Consider the following 21386-nt stretch of genomic DNA (forward strand, 5'->3'; position numbering starts at 1 on the left):
TTATATTTCATTATACCCATTCAAAAGAATCAGTTATTGGAATTAAAGCTTTCAACTTTGCTCCATATATTTCTAAATTTCATTAACTTTCCACAGTTTGTTTTACATAGGAACTATAAGGGAACTGTAACAAAAATGCAAATATTCTTCCATTTTGTGACTGGCAACATTACATGTTATTTAATAATTTGCAAGAGTTCTTTCAAGAACCCTTTCAGGTGGTAAGAAGAGACAAACATCACAAATATGGTTTAAGTAAGCTGTAGCTTTCTATCAAAATTATACAGTACTCACCAATCGTACTGTTTATATTATGTAATAACCACCACAAATGATAGATTTTATGTACTCAATAGACAGTTTTTGAGATATAAAAGCAGTTCATTAAATGGTAAAATGTTTCTTGTGTATCATTTTAGCTATTTAAGTACAGAAAAAATAGAAAGGGTATGCAAATACCTTATGACTCATGGCCATGTGCTTCCCATACTGAAATGCCATATCCTGAACCTCAGCATCATGCTTTGCTAATTCCATTGCAGCTTGGCAGCTCTTTGCTAATAAGGCACCATGGGAGAGAAAAGTCTGCTTCTTCCAAGTTAATATTCCAATATCATCTGTGATATGATTTTCCTAAAAATTGCAACAAAAGCCAAGATTAAAAAGGTTTTAGGAGTAATTTGTTTCAGTTTTTGAAGAATAAGCATTAAAAAATGAACTATTCAAAACACTCAGGCTGTTGCAACAAGACAGAACTAAAAGATGCTGACCCTCACCTCTACCTAAAGAGAACTAAGGAGGTGGGAACTGCTTTTTTAGGGTAATTGGGAAAAAATGAAAGAAATGCTGAAGAAATTTTATTTTGAGCTAGGGAACTTCTATTAAAATATACTTATAAGGCAAAATTAGAAATTTAGACCTTCAAACTAACTCTCTTCTAGATTCATATCAGTTCTTAATTAAGTGCTAGTATTCCAAAACATAAGAATCCTATTGTCTTTAACTTATGTTAAAATGTCAAGGGCATAGCGAAGGAACTGCAATCTCTTATAAGCAGGTAGATAGAAAAAATCAGAGAGAAGGTAACCCATTAAAATGGAGTATGATTAGATCATACTATTCATCAAAGTTTATTCCCATAAGAAGAAACAAGATGATAAGGGAAGACATAACTGTAGTTTATTTAATTTCATCTTTTTACATTACGAAAATCACGGTAGTATCTTTAAGTAAGCATAAGCATACACATACCTACTGACTCTAGACCAGTGATGTCCAATGAAATTATAATGTAAGCCCCATATGCAATTAAAAATTTGCTAGTAGCTACATTAAAAAAGCGAAAAGAAACAGGTGACATTAATCTTAATGACATTTTATCTATCCCAATATATCTAAAGTATTACTATAATAAAATAAAACATATAATCAATATAAAATTATTAATAATATTTTACATTCTTTTTTTACACTAACTTTTCAAAATCAGTGTATATTTTACACTTACAGCACATCACTAGTGACATTTCAAGTACTCAATAGGTACAAGGAGCTGGTGGCTACCCTAGTGGACAGCTCTGCTTTAAGCAGTTAGCTCTCTGAGGACAAGAATGATGAAGCGATATACATAATGATGCTCATTTTACGGTGTTTCTTTGAAACCTCAAACTAACTAGAACCCATCCAGAAGGATTAATTAACTCAAACACTTTACTTCCTGCCGCCCATACCACAATCCTTCTCCTTCCACCATTATTTGGGGACAAAATAAAAAATAATAAGAAAACTTAGACACCATTAAAAAATGATCTTAGATTTAGTCCCACCTCTTTCACCATGTTGAAGGGAATCTTCAACCCACTGGTCAGATCAAATTCTCAACTTAATTTTACATGCTTTTAAACAAAAAGAGAGTTTCACTTATAGCAACAGTTACACATATGCAACATAGTATTGTGTAATAATCAAAAAGCCACTTGGGGAGAAACAGTGCATAAACTGCTTCATAAAACATTGCAAATAAATGATAGCATTTAATTTTGGAAATCTGAGAATGGATTTTAAAATATGTGAAATATCATATTAATAAACCTAGATAAAAACCATATTATCTCTCCAGATATACTAAAGATGCACTTGACAAAATTCAACTCCTATTCTTTCTTTCTTTCTTTCTTTATTTTGCGGTACGCGGGCCTCTCACTGTTGTGGCCTCTCTCGTTGCGAAGCACAGGCTCCGGACGCACAGGCTCAGCGGCCATGGCTCACGGACCCAGCCGCTCCGTGGCATGTGGGATATTCCCAGACCGGGGCACGAACCTGTGTCCTCTGCATCGACAGGCGGACTCTCAACCACTGCGCCACCAGGGAAGCCCTCAAATCCTATTCTTGATGGGAAAAAAGCACTGAATAAAACAGGAACAGATGCGTATTTCTTCTTTTTTTATAAATGTAATATATTGCAATTTTATTTCAATGGCACAAACGAAGTTAGTGTGTAGGAAATTTATTTATATTTAAAAAAAATATTTATTTATTTGGTTGTGCCAGGCCTTAGTTGCGGTGGGTGGGCTCCTTAGCTGAGGCTCAAGGGCTCCTTAGTTGCGGCAGGCAGGCTCCTTGGTTGCAGCTCCAGGGCTCCTTAGTTGTGGCATGCAGGCTCCTTAGTTGTGGCATGTGAACTCTTAGTTGCAGCATGCATGTGGGATCTAATTCCCTGACAAGGGATCAACCCAGGCCCCCTGCGCCACCAGGGAAGTCCTGTGTGTAGGAAATTTAAATGAAACAGTATGGTAAAAATAGCAGAGAACCAAAAAATCTAAAAAGCAAGTACACCTAAAGCATGAGGATTCATTAGTGTTTCATCTTCAGTTATGACTGACACTTGATGCTTGCAAATTTTGAAATAAACTTTGAGATCATGATCACTACTCTGAAGAGATTTCAGCACCAGCACTAAGATTTGTACATTCAGTTGGTTTGCAGTTGACTTGTTAGCCATTTACATACTATAGTACAGGTTTGTCACAGGTCAGATCACAGTGTTGAAGGAAAGAAAGACCTTCCTGTAATTATACAGAAAGGATCCCCTAAACTGCACTCAGCTTAAGACATCCAATGTACAAGAGCACGAAAACCATCACAGTAATGTGGTTCCAAGGAACATAGTTTTGGTAAGGAAAATAACCTAAGCTCCTGTTTCCCATTTTAATTACTGAAATCTCTACCAATGACAAAAATGTCATATAGGACACTAAATGTATACAGTAATTCAAACTTCATGCAAAGAACATATTTAGCAATCTGGGATAATGCAGAATGACTGGAAATATAACGAATGTGATTCAACACTGGTTCTTTTTGTCATTTTACACAGACGTCATGTTAATATTAGACCAAAACACAAAATGTTTAGTGCATAAACCAGTTTCTTTCTTTTTTTTTTTTTATAAATTTATTTATTTTTGGCTGTGTTGGGTCTTCGTTTCTGTGCGAGGGCTTTCTCTAGTTGTGGCAAGCGGGGGCCAGTCTTCATCGCGGTGCGCGGGCCTCTATCGCGGCCTCTCTTGTTGAGGAGCACAGGCTCCAGACGCGCAGGCTCAGTAGTTGTGGATCACGGGCCTAGTTGCTCCGTGGCATGTGGGATCTTCCCAGACCAGGGCTCAAACCCATGTCCCCAGCATTAGCAGGCAGATTCTCAACCACTGTGCCACCAGGGAAGCCCCTCAGTTTCTTTTTTAAGATCTATCATTTTTATCGTAGTCTTTTATCTTACTTTGGACCACTTGTACCCCGTACTCTATCCTACTATAGACTGTTTAACTTAATCAACAAAATCAAAAGTAATTTCTGACCAGATTTATGGGGGATATAAAAATTTATAACATCTAAGTGTCTGCATAACCAAAAGTACAATAATAAAGAAGAAAATGCCTCCTATTTCTTTTAGAAGATAGTACTTTGTAAGCTTGCTGCATCTTTAATGCTTTTACTATTGCATGACAATGAATAGTTGATAGAAAAAAAGAACTGTATACTTGAATTATGATAACTCATCCATCACAGATTAATCTAATAAGTTTCTGCAGAAACAGGAACTATTTTAACAAGGAAAAAAAAAATGCCCTCATTCCAGATGTATATTTCTTTAATATGACAGGTGCCTGTGTTTGTGTGTGTGTGTGCACAAGCATGCATGATCACCCAAAAGTCAGCAAATACTTTATGGGGAAACACATGAGCCCTTCTTCCTAAAATCAGGAACAGGACAGAGATGAACACAATACCATTGCTATTTAACAATGTAATAGAAGAGGCAAGAAAAGGATAGCTGTATAAAAATTAGAAAGGAAGAGTTTAACTATCACTATTTGAAGACAGTATAACTGTATATTGGGGAAGACCAATATACAAAACTCAACCAAAAAACTACTAAAACAAGAAGATAATTCAGTAAGGTAGCAGCATATAAAATCAATATAATTTATAATTAACATAATAGATGTAACCATAGCTTTCATACATAAAAACTAATCAGAAAGTATTGTAAATAGGGCCTTTTCTTACATTATATCTATGAAAAAAAGATTTAAAAGCTGGGAATAAACTTAGAAATGTACAAAATTGATATAAAAAAATGTTAAAATACTACTGAAGGAAAGCAAGTTAAATAAATATAAAGGCATATCATGTTTAAAGATAGTAAGATCCAACCTCATAAAGTTGCTCCAATAAAATTAACACCCCCCCTCCCCCCTCCCCCCCAACTCAGATAAGCTGATTCTAAAGTTCATATTGGAAACAGCATGAAGAATAACCAGAATAATCAGGAAGCCATGAAAAAGAAGAGCAGTGTAGGGTGAGGTGGGGGGAAGAAGGGTAGATGAGGAGAGCTAATGATGTCTAGCCCTACCAGATACTATATTATAAAGCCTCGGTAATTAAAAAAAAAAAAGTGCACTTTTTAGATAGACAAATGATGGAATGAAACAGAAAGTCCAGCAATCAATCAAACTATACACAGGAATTTACTATATTTTAGGGAAAAGTTGGACTTTTCAGTAAATGGTGCTGGTACAACTGAATAGATTTCTGGAAGAAAATTAAGACTGCTCTGCATTTCACACAATTTATCAGGATAAACTCTACATAGCAAAAAATAAAAGCAAAAGAACCACAAACAATAGAAGACAAAAGACAATAAGGAAAGGTATGTGCACTTTCTATCACAGATGAATGACAAATCTCCCTGTGGTAGGCTAATAATGGTCCCCCACAAAGATAGCCACATCTTAATCCCTAGAGTCTGTGAATGTTACCTTACATGGTAAAGGGGACTTTGCAGTTATGTTAATTCAGGATCTTGAGATGGAGGAATTATCCCAGATTAACTGGATGAGCCTAATGCAGTCAAAAGGATCCTCATAAAAGGGAGGCAGCAGGGTCTGAAGATGGAGAATGAAGCCACAAACCAAGAAATGAAGGTGGAAACTAGAAAGGGCAAGGAAAGGGATTCTCCCCTAGAGCCTCCAGAAGGAATACAACCCTGACAACATCTTGATTTGGAGGCTTCTGACCAAACAAACAAACCACTTTCCACCGCCTTAAAGCATCACTCAGTGTTGGTGAGGCTGTGAAGAAACAGGCGTCTCAAATATGACCGGTAGAGTCTGTCATACAGAGTGAAGTAAGTCAGAAAGAGAAAAATGAAATACCGTATGCTAACGTACAGATATGGAATCTAAAAAAACGGTACTGATGAACCTAGTGGCAGGGCAGGAATAAAGACGCAGATGTAGAGAATGGACTTGAGGACACGGGGCAGGGAGGGAAAGCTGGGGCGAAGTGAGAGAGTGGCATGGACAAATATACACTACCAAATATAAAATAGATAGCTAGTGGGAAGCAGCCACATAGCACAGGGAGATCAGCTCGGGGCTTTGTGAGCACCTAGAGGGGTGGGATAGGGAGGGTGGGAGGGAGATGCAAGAGGGAGGAGATAAGGGAACATATGTATATGTATAACTGATTCACTTTGTTATAAAGCAGAAACTAACACACCATTGTAAAGCAATTATACTCCAATAAAGATGCAAAAAAATAAAATAAAATAAAGTTCCTAAAAAAGGGTAATGAATATAAAATTTTACATTTCTTGGTCTCAAATGCTTAACATTTAAAAAAGTTATATGATTCTCAATTAACTTTTCGTGGTTTGTATACCATCCTCATGTATTCATATAACAAACATTTGGTTTCTATTATGGGTTAGGTTCTTTGTAAAGCAATATAGATAGGAATATATTTATTAATAATATTTATTAATGAATAGCCTGTCCTCAAGAAGCTCACGATACAGGAATGACATCTATATCTATCTATATGTGGATATTAATATAATAGATAAATCAATACAGTTCTATCTCAGAATAATTCTTGGAAGATCTCCAATGGTCAAAGATTCAGTTTTATTATATTTTCCTTATTCTGATTAAGACATTTTATTATTCACCATTTCTACATTTTAATTCAATTAATACACGATCTCCGAAAACAAAATTAGAAAATTCAGATAGCTGAGAAACACTTAATATATAGTCCCTTGAAATCTGCTATCATAAGTTAATCAGGTCATAAGACAATAATTCTGTTCCTAAATTAATCTGAAAATTTATTACCTGAACATTAAATTATTACCTATCGTGACCTTGGTTACAAATGAAACAAAGTCCCTCTATTCATTTCTGTCAGCTTGCCATGTATACATTAATAGAGCATGCTTTATTACAAAGGAAAAGTTAATGTACAATTGTAAAATACCAAGAAACTAGTTTGATAACCACATCCAAATTAGTATCTTCAGACATCAGATATACAGAATTGGTGTGAAATGAATGACAGCAGTCAGAGTAAATGAGATTCAGATATACTTACAGCATCAACTTACATCTGTACAGTTTATAGAAGGAGGATACATTCAGTGAACATTGACTTTTGATGGGATTTTCTCTTTTTCAGAAAGGTAATATACGTCAACATACCTATTGAAGGACTGTCAGACTGAAGGATATTAATTTTTAAAATGTAGGTCTCTCATTCACTGTAACATGACCTTTTTGCTCAAGCAAGGTTAGTTCAAAAAACACACAGGAAAAAAACCCGGAAGCTTGCAAGATGATGTTTCCCAAGACAGTGGCACTGGTGGTTGTACTCAGATATAATATTCTGTTCTGCTACTGAGCTGTCTGGGGAATGTGTACTTTGAGTTGCTTTCCTAATGGTGGTAATACATTTGTACATACCTATTTACATGAAACCAAAGTGTGTTTGTAAAGTGGCTGCTTGGGATTAAAGGTCTAGTCCATGGTCACAGAACAAAGGCAAACTAATTGATTCAGGAAGATGTTCAAGCCCCAACCGGAACCTGCCAAGCCAAACTTCTATTTTTCACATTATCAGAGAAGAAGAGTGTTAAAAGTACTTTAAAGAAAGCATGCAAATATTTCCTGTTGTCATGCTTCTTTCAGATTCATATACTGAGCTGCTACCTTTATAATTTATCTTTAAAATATATATCTTTGTATATTTATGCAGCATAAATTTGGGTCTGATAAGAGATCAGATCTAATGCCACATTTCACCATTTTAAATGTTTGCTCTGAATCAGCCTTTTCAGCTATTTTGAGAAGCTAAACAACAGCCAAAATGTTTACCAGCTTTATTTATTTTTTTAAAGTCAAGGAAAATTTCAAAAAGACTCCCTAAATTTAGGGATAAGAAGAAAGCAAGGGGGAGAATAGAATCTAATATTTCCTGGGAGTCAACAATATGTGATGACACTTTCATGTTCATTATTCTATTACCTCTCAAAAATCTTAATTATCATTATTCCCATTCAGTAGGTAAGGAGACTTGAAGGCTGTATTTCGATCACGATCAGACATTAGTAAATGGCAGAGATGGGTCTTAGCTGTATAGCAGTCAGATTCTATTTTGCTTAATACATAGTAGAAATACTTAAAAATATCTTTTACAGTCTAAAAAGTAGGTTGTATTTAAGAGTAAATGACACATTTCATTTATGTATCAACAAAGCATTTTAAACCTGTAAATTAAGTCTTTTAATAATATCCACTGAAAAGATCCAAGAATCTAGAGCATATAAGTAACAAGATTAGGAATAGTAGATGTCATAGTATTTTTTCAGGAATCCTGAGGAAGGGGGAAAGAGTATAACATTTTAACAGCATCATCTAATAGGATGAAATAATTTGCTTTGATTTATAATCCAATCACACTGGAGACAGTAAAGTAGGTATCTATGTAAATCATGGGAGAGAAACTGATAAGATGTGATAAATGTATAACTAAAGTCTGTTTTAAAAAGTGCTTCTATATAATAAATAAAGCTATTAAAATTTTACTCACACATTAGAGAGAATGGTTGTCAGGGAATTTAAAAGTCAGGAATTCTTTGGTCTAGGGCTAGCCAGCCCCTTCCTGTACTCCCCACGAGTCAGTTCTTGCTGAGATGTATGGGAATGATATGTTGAGGAGGGGTCAGGATGGAGAAGGGAAGGCTGTTTTACAGCTCAAATCCTTCAGCAAGGGGTATCCTTGGGATGGGGAAAGCTTTGAACAGCTAGAGGGCAGCAGATAGTCTTCAGAGGGGTTGCACGGTAGGGGCAGTAGGGAACGCTGCTTAATTCTTTGAGATGAACAAACAGCACCAAAGGGAAACTTGGCTTGCTGTGAAACGTGCAGTGTATGTTGGTGCTTGATATACCATGTAAATGTGCAGTAGATGCAGTTCAATTAATTTTTGTGTGTGCTTACTACGCCAGGCCCGACAGATTTGAGAATTAGGTATTACTCCTTGACCTTTAGCAGAAGTTCAGTAAGGGAGAAAGACAGTACACAGGAACTAGTATGGTATGTGAAAAGAAAGCTATGCTTACAGCACAGAGAAGGGAGTGACTAGTTTTACCAAGGAAGGCTTCAGTTGGAGAACTGTTAGCTGAATCAGGTTCTGAATAATAAACTGGAATTAGCCAGAAGATAAGGTATGAGATGACTTTGGGGCATCAATATTAGTTCCATATTGTTGAAGCAGACAGTGGGAAAGGTAGATGAAGAAGGACAAGGCTAGTCAGGTAGGTGAGAGGTCCAGAGGGTTGGATCTTATTACTTAGGTGCTAGAAAACTGTCTTTAGCAGGAAGTCATATGACTACACATGCAATTAGATGGGTTGCTTCGGAGGCAGTTTGGACTGGAGGGGCAACAACTGGAAGATCCATTAGGGGTTAAGTTATATTCCAGGTAAGCAGGGATAACATATAGTGGTGGCCAGCGGGAACTGAGAGGCAAGAGCAATCTGAGCTGCTCAAAAAGTGAAACAAGATAGCTCCCTACTGTGTACACGATAGTCGCTCACCGAGGATCTACTTCCCTCTCTCTCTTTACTAACAAACCCTAATTTTGTTCAGGTAGTCACTGCTCTTGTCAATGATTAACTTAGGAATGGGCATGTGGTCCAATTCTAGGCAATAAGACATGAGGAAAGTATACTGCAGAGCTCCCAGAAAGAGATCCAGGCAAAAGTGGCACCTGTGGATGTTGCTCTGTCTTGATGAGCCACACCCAGGACTACTGTAGCCAAACTGTCACAAGCTTGGTAATAAAGAGGACACTAGGAAGCAGAACAGAGATATAGAGAAAACCTTGATATCTGGAGTTGTCATGTTAACTGTCCCTTGATGCCTGACTACCTCTGCATGCTCAGTTAGAGTAAAACATGTTTCCTTACTTTTATGTCTATTTAATTGGATTTCCCATTTTTTGTAGCTGAAAGCATTTCAATGAATTCATTCCTTAAGATGAGAAATGTTTATACTATATAAAGTCTGCATTGCCAACATTAGCAAACTACTAAAACATTTTAGGAAGAATTTCCTTAGGATGGAGTATTAGTTATCTATGCCACATAGCAAATTATCCACAAATGTAGCATCTTAAAACAACACACACTTATTATCTCAGAGTTTCTGAGGGTCAGGAGTCTAGGCATGGCTTAGCTGGCTGGTTACGGCTCAGGATGTCTCAGGAGACTGTGGTCAAGCTGTACGCTCAGGGAACAGCCACAAAAAGGGTCTGGAGAATACGCTCCTAAGCTCACTCGGGTGGTTGCTGGCAGCAGGTGTTAGTTCCTTGTCACGTGGGTCACTCTGCAGGGCTGCTCCCATGACATGGTAGCTGGCTTCCCCAGAGCAAGTGATCCAGTAGAATGAGGGAGAGTGAGAGCACACTCCGGGGGGAAGCGTCACAATCTTTCATAACCTAATCTTGGAAGTGACACACCATCATTTCTGCCGTATGCTATTGGTCACACAGACCAACCTAGTATAGTATGGGAAGGAATTAGACTCAGAATACTAGGAGGTGGGGCTCATTGGGGGTCACCTTGGAAGCTGGCTACTAGAGATAGAGTCTATGATTAGAATTACTGGGACAATAGATTTGAACATTTTAAAGTTTCTTAAAATATTCTGCAAGTTGTTTTATAGAAAGGTTCTGATATGCACACTGACCAGCCAAGTTTGAGACTGTCTTGTCACTGAGTAGAATTATTGTTTTACTTGTGAATTTAACAGGTGAAAAGTGGCATTTCATTTAAATATGGGAAGTAATTTCATTGATTAACCATTTGTATTTCCTCCATTCATTCATTTGTTTATTTACTGAGTATCTTCTACAGACAAGGCATTGTTTTAGGTGTTCACACCAGTGAGAAAACCAGAGTCCTTGCATTCACAGTTCTTACAGTCTAGAAGGGAAGCCAGACAATCAGATAACCACACAGATAAATATGTAACTGCAAACTGAGACACTTCCAATGGGGAAAATGAACATACTTTTATGACAGCAGTAATAAAAGAACCTGACTGAGACTGGGGCTTTGGGGAGTAGTTTTCTTGAGGAAGTGACACTTGAGCTGACACAGGAAGGATGAATAAGGGATAAGTTAGTAAAGGTGAAGAAGTATGCAAGGATTGTAAATACAAAGGAGAATGCTTTGTCTGAGGAATGAGAGAAGGCTACTGGGGCTGATATGCAGACAGTGAGGGTAAAAATGGTACAAGGTGAGGTTGGAGGGATAGACTGGGTCGGATTATGCAGGGTCTTTTGGGTCACCGTCAGGATTTCGGTATTTATCCATGGAGTGATGAGATGTTACTGGGGGTTGAGATGAAGGAACAGCAGCATCAGATCCGCATTTTGAGATCTCTGGTGGTGTGGAGAAAGACTAGAAGATGGGAGGATTGAACACACGGAGAAGGAAGAGGTTACTGGAATTGCTCAGGCAAGAGAGGATGGCATCTTGGACCATGCAAAAGGGGGAGGCATGGGGTAAAGCCAGGCCGCAGCCTGTGCCATCAATGGTGGGGGAGTGAGGGCATCAACAAGGTACTGCTCTTGACTACTGTTGTGGACCAAATGTATGTGTCCTTGCAAAATTCATATGTTGAAGCCCTAACTGCCAGTGTATTTATATTTACAGTAAGTATGTAAAGAAGGTTAAATTAGTCATAAGGGTAGGGATTAGTGTCCTTATAACGAGAGACACCAGAGGGCTTACTCGGCTTTCTCTCCACTGTGTGAGTGCACAGTAAGAAGGCGGTCATCTGCAAACCAGGAAGACAGCTCTCACCAGAAACTGAATTGCTAGAACCTTCATCTTGGACTTCTCATCTCCAGAACTGCGAGAAAATAAATTTCTGTTGTTTAAATCACTCAGTCTATGGTATTTTGTTATGGCAGCCCGGGCTGAATAAAGTAACTACCTTCTCTATAAATCTTAGGATTCAATCAGTGATGTTTTGGAAGTATATTTATACTGTTTCTCCCAACATCTTTTCAGCATGGTCTTAACCAGCATGTTGGAAAGATCTATATTCTAGTTATCTATTTCTGTGTAACAAACTACCCCAAAACTCATGGGCAAAAAAACCACCACCATTTTATCATGATCACAGATTCTGGGGGTCAGGAACTCAGGAAGGGAACAGAGAAGACAGCTTGTCTCTGTTCCATGATGTCTGGCGCCTCAGGTGGGAAGGCCTAAAAAGCTAGGGATGATTCAGAGGGCTGGGGCTGCAAGAATTGAACTGCTAGAGGTCCACTTCCAATGAACTGGCTGAGTCCCCCACACATCAGGCCCATCTGGGATGGGGGGCTGGAGCACCTACCCATGGTCTGTCACTGCATGGTGGTTAAATTCTGAGAGGCGGCAGAGACAGGGAGCGTTTCAAGAGAGTGAGCAATTCTAAGAGACCCTTTTATGGCCCAGCCTGAGAATTCAGGTAGTGTCACTTCTACGCTATTCTATCAGTTGAGGGGACCACAAGCCCACTGAGGTTCAAGGGTCATATATCCTCACCACTCGATAGGAGACAATGGGAGGAGAGTTAAAGAATTTGTGGCCTTTTTTTGGTTTGTTTTTAACCACCACAGTCTACTACTGAAGAGAGTGCTGAGGAAAGCAACTTGCTTTCTCTGCTCCCTCTCAGTTACGCTTCTGGCTAAGGTGGTGATACAGGAGATGGAGTAAGGCAGCCATGGGGCTAAGCCTGGTGAAGGGCAGAAGTATTAAGGATGACTCGGAAGTTTTTGACTTGAGAGCCTGGATGAATGGTGGTGCTCTTCATGAAGACAGAGGACAAGGGAATGGGTTTGGAGAGAAAGGTCATACATCTGGTCTTATAAGTACTGAGTCTGAGATGCCTGTGATACCACCAGGTGGAAATACTGAATAAGCAGCAAAATATTCAGTAGTGATCTGGGATGGAGATTAAATCGGGACTTACTGGCATATAGACAGATGGTAATTGAGGTCTTGGGCTTCATTTTCTGAATGGTCTATTCTTGTCCTGTGATCAAAATGGTATTCTATTAAACAATTTACAAGCTTAATAGTGATGCTTCATCTCTCAGGCAAATAAACTGCCTTTTAAGATGCTTTGCTGCGATAGCTGACAGTGAGTGACCTGGAGTACCTCTAAATGGCGTACAAATTCAATTTAAACATTTATCAAATAAAAACATTCACCAACCATACCCACTCTAAACTTGAGGGCCTGCTTAATCGAAAGGGCTATTATACACACTTAGCTTTCTCAGTCACCAAGGGCTTTTCTGCCTTCTTCATATCTGTATCAACCTTTGCTTTCTCACCTTTGCATATCTAATATAATATTCCTATATTTGATTTCTAATAAGCTTACTTCACAATACATTTTCTGTTTTTTCTTTTAAATAAAAACATTTTGTGGATTAAAAAAATATAGACAGCATTATTTCTTAAATGTGGTAGTGGGCACCTAGGTGTTTTATTTTATTTTCAGTCTTTAAACTGTATAGATCTGTCATATACACTCTTTTGTATGCTTGATATATTTCTTAATAAAAAAACATTTAAACCATACTCAATAGCTTTTAAATCTGAATAAACTCAACAGTTTTATTTGCAACGAATGACTTAAGACTGTGTCTACTTTATGAAAAAGGGATGTTAGTAAAATTATAGGTATTTATTATCACCACCACCAGCATCTTTGAAGTCTTGGATATGTGAGTGATACAAGATTGAACAGATGCCCAGCAAACAATAAAACATGACATGGCATGTTTTATTAGCTCATTAATACATGCCTTGGGTACAATGAGAGAGACAGGTTGTGAGTAAATGTACCAATGAAATACACCCCAGAGCATCTTAATGCGTTTATACTGTACTCACTGTTTCACTTTCAAACCTCTTAAAATAGGCTTTCTTTTAAAGGTACTTTTTACATGTATATATACTTGGGATATTTTTTACTTCAAAGAATGGAAAATGAAATTTTCCTATTTCTAACCTATAAAAGAAAATTTTCAGTATGAGTTCCATTCCACTTTAATAAGGTTAATTAGCTTCTTTGAACTCAAATGCACTTATTTCCTTTCTCTAGTCAACCTCCCCTGGCCACCTTCACCCATTTTTATGGGAATAGTCTGCAAAGCTCTGAATTTTCCATCACTATCCCGTGCTTCTGTTTTCACACTGCACAATAATGTCTCCATATAAAACACTGTAGTCCTCTCCGGCTGCTGAGGACTGACTGCCATCATGAACAACATGGTATAAATCCTAACCAGGGAGTGCATGACCAACCAACTACTTCAGTGGAAACAAATGATCACTGATGACCTTCATCCTGGGAAGGAAGGCAACAGTGCCTTAGACAGAAATTTGGGAAAAACTTGCTAAAATGTACAAAACCACACTTGATGTCATCTTTGAATTTGGCTTAAAAAAACCCATTTTGGTAGTGGCAAGACACCTGGCTTCAGCATGATTTACAATTCATGAAGCCAAACACAGACTTGCAAGACATGGTCTTTATGAGAAGAAAAAGATCTCAAGAAAACAGTGAAAAGAACACAAAAACAGACTGAAGGAAGTTGGTGCTGGCAAAAAGAAGGTGCAGATTTTGCAATGACTTTATTTGTGGTGATTATGCAGATTTTTCATAAGAGAATTAATAAACTATGGAAACGTAAGGAAAAGCACAAAAAAACCCCACTGTAGGTGCTTTGTGAACAGTCTTGACATGGATTTCCTGAAATTCCAAATACCAAACCTCTGCTCTCTCCAGCCAGGGGGCAGTTGGCATTCCAGTTACTAAGTGGGTCCTAGCCCTAGAAGGCAAGGCTTCGGTACTCAGGCTAGAAGCCTCCAATTAGCTCCTCAAATCAGAACCCTAATTAAGGGCTTGGCCTAGACCTTCAGGTTCCCATGGATTCTCTGACTCCATCTGACTCCAGTTCACTCGTGGTAAAGCTACCCCCAGACTCAGTTGATTCAAACAATAATCATTTATTATTGCTCATGTGTCTGTGGACCAGCTGGGATTCAGCTAATCTAGATTGGTGGCTCTGCTTCTCACTGCATGTCTCTGGGTTGGGTGGAGAGGTTCTGCTCCAAGTGTCTCCCATTCTTCTTGGACCAGCAGTCTAGCCAGGACATGTTTTTCTCATGGTGATGGCAGAGGCCCAAGAGAGCCTCCTATTAGCCAAAGCAAATCAAATGGCTAAGCTCAGGGTTAAAGGGAATATAAGAACACCCTGTTCACATGCATCACAATTATATGGCAAAGGACATGGGTGAGTATATTATCTACTGCTGCATAATAAATTACCCCAAACGTAGTGGCTTAAAACAATAATAGGGGCTTCCCTGGTGGCACAGTGGTTGAGAGTCCGCCTGCCGATGCAGGGGACACGGGTTTGAGCCCTGGTCCGGGTAGATGGCACATGCCGCGGAGCGGCTGGGCCCGTGAGCCATGGACGCTGAGCCTGCGCGTCCGGACCCTGTGCTCCGCAACGGGAGAGGCCACAACAGTGAGAGGCCTGTGTACTGCAAAAAGAAACCCAAAAAACAATAATAAACTTTCATTGTGTTTCACAATTGCTTTGGGTCAGGAATTCAGAAGTGGCTCAGCTGGGTGGTTCTAGCTTGGGGCTTCTCATGAAAGACTAGAAATGCTATATTTTGCAGACAAAGAGACTGAAATGAACCTGTACAAATATCCTATATTTCTAATTATTGTCTATCACTTTTTTTTTTTTCTTTGCAGCCATATCAATGAAGGCAAACACTCTTTAAATGAGGTATATAGTTGTGGACTCTGATGATTGTAAAGTAGCCTCAAATAGCCTCCTTATTCCTTTTAGGGATGAAGTTTTTTTTTCCCCTGCACAGTCATGCTGTTCTTTTGCCAGTGACTCATTTGTCCATTTTATCTCTTATGAAACACACACACATGCACACACAGAACACACTATGAACAGTATTTCTTAAATCACCACAGGCACTAGTACCAAGCATGTAAATATAGGTAAAAAGCAGATTGGGACATTGATATCAAGGTAACAGTAGTGTTTTTTTTTTAAAATTACACATGTGTCTATAAACCTAATAAATAGTTTTTTTCTATTTATTTATTTTTATACAGCAGGTTCTTATTAGTCATCCATTTTATACACATCAGTGTATACATGTCAATCCCAATCTCCCAATTCATCCCACCACGATCCCCACCACCCCGCGGCTTTACCCCCTTGGTGTCCATACGTTTGTTCTCTACATCTGTGTCTCAATTTCTGCCCTGCAAACCGGTTCATCTGTACCATTTTTCTAGCTTCCACATATATGTGTTAATATATGATATTTGTTTTTCTCTTTCTGACTTACTTCACTCTGTATGACAGTCTCTAGATCCATCCACGTCTCAACAAACGACCCAATTTCGTTCCTTATTATGGCTGAGTAATATTCCATTGTATGTATATACCACATCTTCTTTCTCCATTCGTCTGTCAATGGGCATTTAGGTTGCTTCCACGACCTGGCTATTGTAAATAGTGCTGCAATGAACGTTGGGGTGCATGTGCCTTTTTGAATTGTGGTTTTCTCTGGGTATATGCCCAGTAGTGGGATTGCTGGGTCATATGGTAATTCTATTTTTAGTTCTTTAAGGAATCTCCATACTGTTCTCCATAGTGGCTGTAACAGTTTACATTCCCACCAACAGTGCAAGACAGTTCCCTTTTCTTCACACCCTCTCCAGCATTTGTTGTTTGTAGATTTTCTGATGAAGCCCATTCTAACTGGTGTGAGGTGATACTTCATTGTACTTTTGATCTGCCTTTCTCTAATAATTAGTGATGCTGAGCAGCTTTTCACGTGCTTCTTGGCCATCTGTATGTCTTCTTTGGAGAAATGTCTATTTAGGTCTTCTGCCCATTTTTGGATTGGGTTGTTTGTTTTTTTAATATTGAGCTGTGTGAGCTGTTTATATATTTTGGAGATTAATCCTTTGTCTGTTGATTCGTTTGCAAATATTTTCTCCCATTCTGAAAGCTGTCTTTTCGTCTTGTTTATGGTTTCCTTTGCTGTGCAAAAGCTTTGAAGTTTCATTAGGTCTCATTTGTTTATTTTTGTTTTTATTTGCATTTCTCTAGGAGGTGGATCAAAAAAGATCTTGCTGTGATTTATGTCAAAGAGTGTTCTTCCTATGTTTTCCTCTAAGAGTTTTATAGTGTCCAGTCTTATATTTAGGTCTCTAATCCATTTTGAGTTTTTGTGTATGGTGTTAGGGAGTGTTCTAATTTCATTATTTTACATGTAGCTGTCCAGTTTTCCCAGCACCACTTATTGAAGAGACTGTCTTTTCTCCATTGTATATCCTTGCCTCCTTTGTCATACATTAGTTGACCAAAGGTGCGTGGGTTTACCTCTGGGCTTTCTATCTTGTTCCATTGATCTATGTTTCCGTTTTTGTGCCAGTACCATATTGTCTTGATTACTATAGCTCTGTAGTATAGTCTGAAGTCAGGGAGTCTGATTCTTCCAGCTCTGTTTTTTTCCCTCAAGACTGCTTTGGCTATTCGGGGGCTTTTGTGTCTCCATACAAATTGTAAGATTTCTTGTTCTAGTTCCATAAAAAATGCCATTGGTAATTTGATAGGGATTGCATTGAATCTGTAGATTGCTTTGGGTAGTATAGTCATTTTCACAATATTGATTCTTTCAATCCAAGAACATGGTATATCTCCCCATCTGTTGGTATCATCTTTAATTTCTTTCATCAGTGTCTTATAGTTTCCTGCATACAGGTCTTTTGTCTCCCTAGGTAGGTTTACTCCCAGGTATTTTATTCTTTTTGTTGCAGTGGTAAACGGGAGTGTTTCCATAATTTCTCTTTCAGATTTTTCTTCATTAGTGTATAGGAATGCAAGAGATTTCTGTGCATTAATTTTGTATCCTGCAACTTTACCAAATTCATTGATTAGCTCTAGTAGTTTTCTGGTGGCATTTTTAGGATTCTCTATGTATAGTATCATGTCATCTGCAAACAGTGACAGTTTTACTTCTTCTTTTCTAATTTGTATTCCTTTTATTTCTTTTTCTTCTCTGATTGCCATGGCTAGGACTTCCAAAACTATTTTGAATAATAGTGGTGAGAGTGGACATCCTTGTCTTGTTCTTGATCTTAGAGGAAATGCTTTCAGTTTTTTACCATTGAGAATGATGTTTGCTGTGGGTTTGTCATATATGGCCTTTATTATGTTGAGGTAGATTCCCTCTATGCCCACTTTCTGGAGAGTTTTTATCATAAATGGTGTTGAATTTTGTCAAAAGGTTTTTCTGCATCTATTGAGATGATCATATGGTTTTTATTCTTCAATTTGTTAATATGGTGTATCACATTGATTGATTTACGCATATTGAAGAATCCTTGCATCCCTGGGATAAATCCCACTTGATCATGGTGTATGATCCTTTTAATGTGTTGTTGGATTCTGTTTGCCAGTATTTGAGGATTTTTGCATCTATATTCATCAGCGATATTGGTCTGTAATTTTCTTTTTTTGTAGTATTTTTGTCTGGTTTTGGTATCAGGGTGATGGTGGCCTCCTAGAATGAGTTTGGGAGTGTTCCTTCCTCTGCAATTTTTTGTAAGAGTTTGAGAAGGATGGGTATTAGCTCTTCTCTAAATGTTTGATAGAATTCACCTGTGAAGCCATCTGGTCCTGGACTTTTGTTTGTTGGAAGATTTTTAATCACAGTTTCAATTTCATTACTTGTGATTGGTCTGTTCATATTTTCTGTTTCTTCCTGATTCAGTCTTGGAAGGTTATACCTTTCTAAGAATTTGTCCATTTCTTCCAGGTTGTCTATTTTATTGGCATAGAGTAGCTTGTAGTAGTCTCTTAGGATGCTTTGTATTTCTGCGGTGTCTGTTGTAACTTCTCCTTTTTCATTTCTAATCTTATTGACTTGAGTCCTCTCCCTCTTTTTCTTGATGAGTCTGGCTAAAGGTTTATCAACTTTGTTTATCTTCTCAAAGAACAAGCTTTTAGTTTTATTGATCTTTGCTATTGTTTTCTTTGTTTCTATTTCATTTATTTCTGCTCTGATCTTTATGATTTCTTTCCTTCTGCGAACTTTGGGTTTTGTTTGTTCTTCTTTCTCTAGTTCCTTTAGATGTAACGTTAGATTGTTTACTTCAGATTTTTCTTGTTTCTTGAGGTAGGCTTGTATAGCTATAAACTTCCTTCTTAGAACTGCTTTTGCTGCATCCCATAGGTTTTGGATCATCGTTTTCCTTGTCATTTGTCTCTAGGTAATTTTTGATTTCCTCTGATTTCTTCAGTGATCTCTTGGTTATTTAGTAACATAGTGTTTAGCCTCCATGTGTTTGTGTTTTTTACGTTTTTTTCCCTGTAATTCATTTCTAATCTCATAGCATTGTGGTCAGAAAAGATGCTTGGTATGATTTCAATTTTCTTAAATTTACTGAGGCTTGATTTGTGACCCAAGATGTGATCTATCCTGGAGAATGTTCCATGCACATTTGAGAAGAAAGTATAATCTGCTGTTTTTGGATGGAATGTCCTATAAATATCAATTAAATCTATATGGTCTATTGTGTCATTTAAAGCTTCTGTTTCCTTATTTATTTTCATTTTGGATGATCTGTCCATTGGTGTAAGTGAGGTGTTAAAGTTCCTCACTATTATTGCGTTACTGTCGATTTCCTCTTTTACAGCTGTTAGCAGTTGCCTTATGTATTGAGGTGCTCCTATGTTGGGTGCATATATATTTATAATTGTTATATCTTCTTCTTGGATTGATCCCTTGATCATTATGTAGTGTCCTTCCTTGTCTCTTGTAACATTCTTTATTTTAAAATCTATTTTATCTGATATGAGTATTGCTGCTCAAGCTTTCTTTGATTTCGATATGCATGGAATATCGTTTTCCATCCCCTCATTTTCAGTCTGTATGTGTCCCTAGGTCTGAAGTGGGTCTCTTGTAGACAGCATATATATGGGTCTTGTTTTTGTATCCATTCAGCAAGCCTGTGTCTTTTGGTTGGAGCATTTAATCCATTCATGTTTAAGGTAATTATCGATATGTATGTTCCTATGACCATTTTCTTAATTGTTTTGGTTTTGTTTTTGTAGGTCCTTTTCTTCTCTTGTGTTTCCCACTTAGAGAAGTTCCTTTAGCATTGGTTGTAGAGCTGGTTTGGTGGTGCTGAATTCTCTTAGCTTTTGATTTCTCCATTGAATCAGAATGAGATCCTTGCCGGGTAGAGTAATCTTGGTTGTAGATTCTTGCCTTTCATCACTTTATCATGCCACTCCCTTCTGGCTTGTAGAGTGTCTGCTGAGAAATCAGCTGTTGACCTTATGAGAGTTCCCTTGTATGATATTTGTCATTTTTCCCTTGCTGCTTTCAATAATTTTTCTTTGTCTTTAATTTCTCCCAGTTTGATTACTATGTGTCTCGGTGTGTTTCTCCTTGGGTTTATCCTGTATGGGACTTGCTGTGCTTCCTGGACTTGGGTGGCTATTTCCTTTCCCATGTTAAGGAAGTTTTTGACTATAATCTCTGCAAATATTTTCTGAGGTCCTCTGTCTCTTCTCCTTCTGGGACCCCTATAATGCGAATGTTGTTGCGTTTAATGTTGTCCCAGAGGTCTCTTAGGCTGTCTTCATTTCTTTTCATTCTTTTTTCTTTCTTCTGTTCTGCAGCACTGAATTCCACCATTCTGTCTTCCAGGTCAGTTATCCGTTCTTCTGCCTCAGTTATTCTGCTATTGATTCCTTCTAGTTTAGTTTTCATTTTAGTTATTGTATTGTGCATCTCTGTTTGTTTGTTCTTTAATTCTTCTAGGTCTTTGTTAAACACTTCTTGCATCTTCTCCATCTTTGCCTCCATTGTTTTTCCAAGGTCCTGGATCATCTTCACTATCATTATTCTGAATTCTTTTTCTGGAAGGTTGCCTATCTCCACTTCATTTAATTGTTTTTCTGGGGTTTTATCTTGTTCCTTCACCTGGTACATAGCCCTCTGCCTTTTCATCTTGTCTATCTTTCTGTGAATGTGGTTTTTGTTCCACAGGCTACAGGATTGTAGTTCTTCTTGTTTCTGCTGTCTGCCCTCTGATGGATGAGGCTATCTAAGAGGCTTGTGCAGGTTTCCTGATGGGAGGGACTGGTGGTGGGTAGAGCTGGGTGTTGCTCTGGTGGGCAGAGCTCAGTAAAACTTTAATCCGCTTGACTGCTGATGGGTGGGGCTGGGTTCCCTCCCTGTTGGTTGTTTGGCCTGAAGCAACCCAATACTGGAGCCTACCTGGGCTCTTTGGTAGGGCTAATGGAAGACTCTAGGAGGGTGCATGCCAAGGAATACTTCCCAGAACTTCTGCTGCCAGTGTTCTTATCCCCATGGGGAGCCACAGCCAACCCCCGCCTCTGCAGGAGACCCTCCAACACT

The 21386-nt window shown here is 38.2% G+C and overlaps 1 protein-coding gene and 1 pseudogene across 4 annotated transcripts in view; one reads left to right on the forward strand and one right to left on the reverse strand.

Annotated features, from left to right (window-relative positions):
- The window catches only part of PDSS2 (decaprenyl diphosphate synthase subunit 2), a 279875-nt gene that overhangs the window by 70851 nt on the left and 187638 nt on the right, over positions 1–21386 (reverse strand). For all 4 annotated transcript variants that reach the window (XM_022553618.3, XM_089921620.1, XM_022553615.2 and 1 more), the window contains one exon: positions 460–633. In XM_022553618.3, coding sequence (XP_022409326.1) covers positions 460–633 — 174 coding nt within the window. The remainder of the gene's footprint in view (positions 1–459; positions 634–21386) is intronic.
- On the forward strand, positions 14166–14472 carry LOC149747873 (small ribosomal subunit protein eS24 pseudogene; annotated as a pseudogene).

This window comes from Delphinapterus leucas, chromosome 12, assembly GCF_059928025.1.
Source record: "Delphinapterus leucas isolate spDelLeu-1000000601 "Yukka" chromosome 12, BTC_Dleu_Yukka2, whole genome shotgun sequence".
Lineage (NCBI taxonomy): Eukaryota > Metazoa > Chordata > Mammalia > Artiodactyla > Monodontidae > Delphinapterus > Delphinapterus leucas.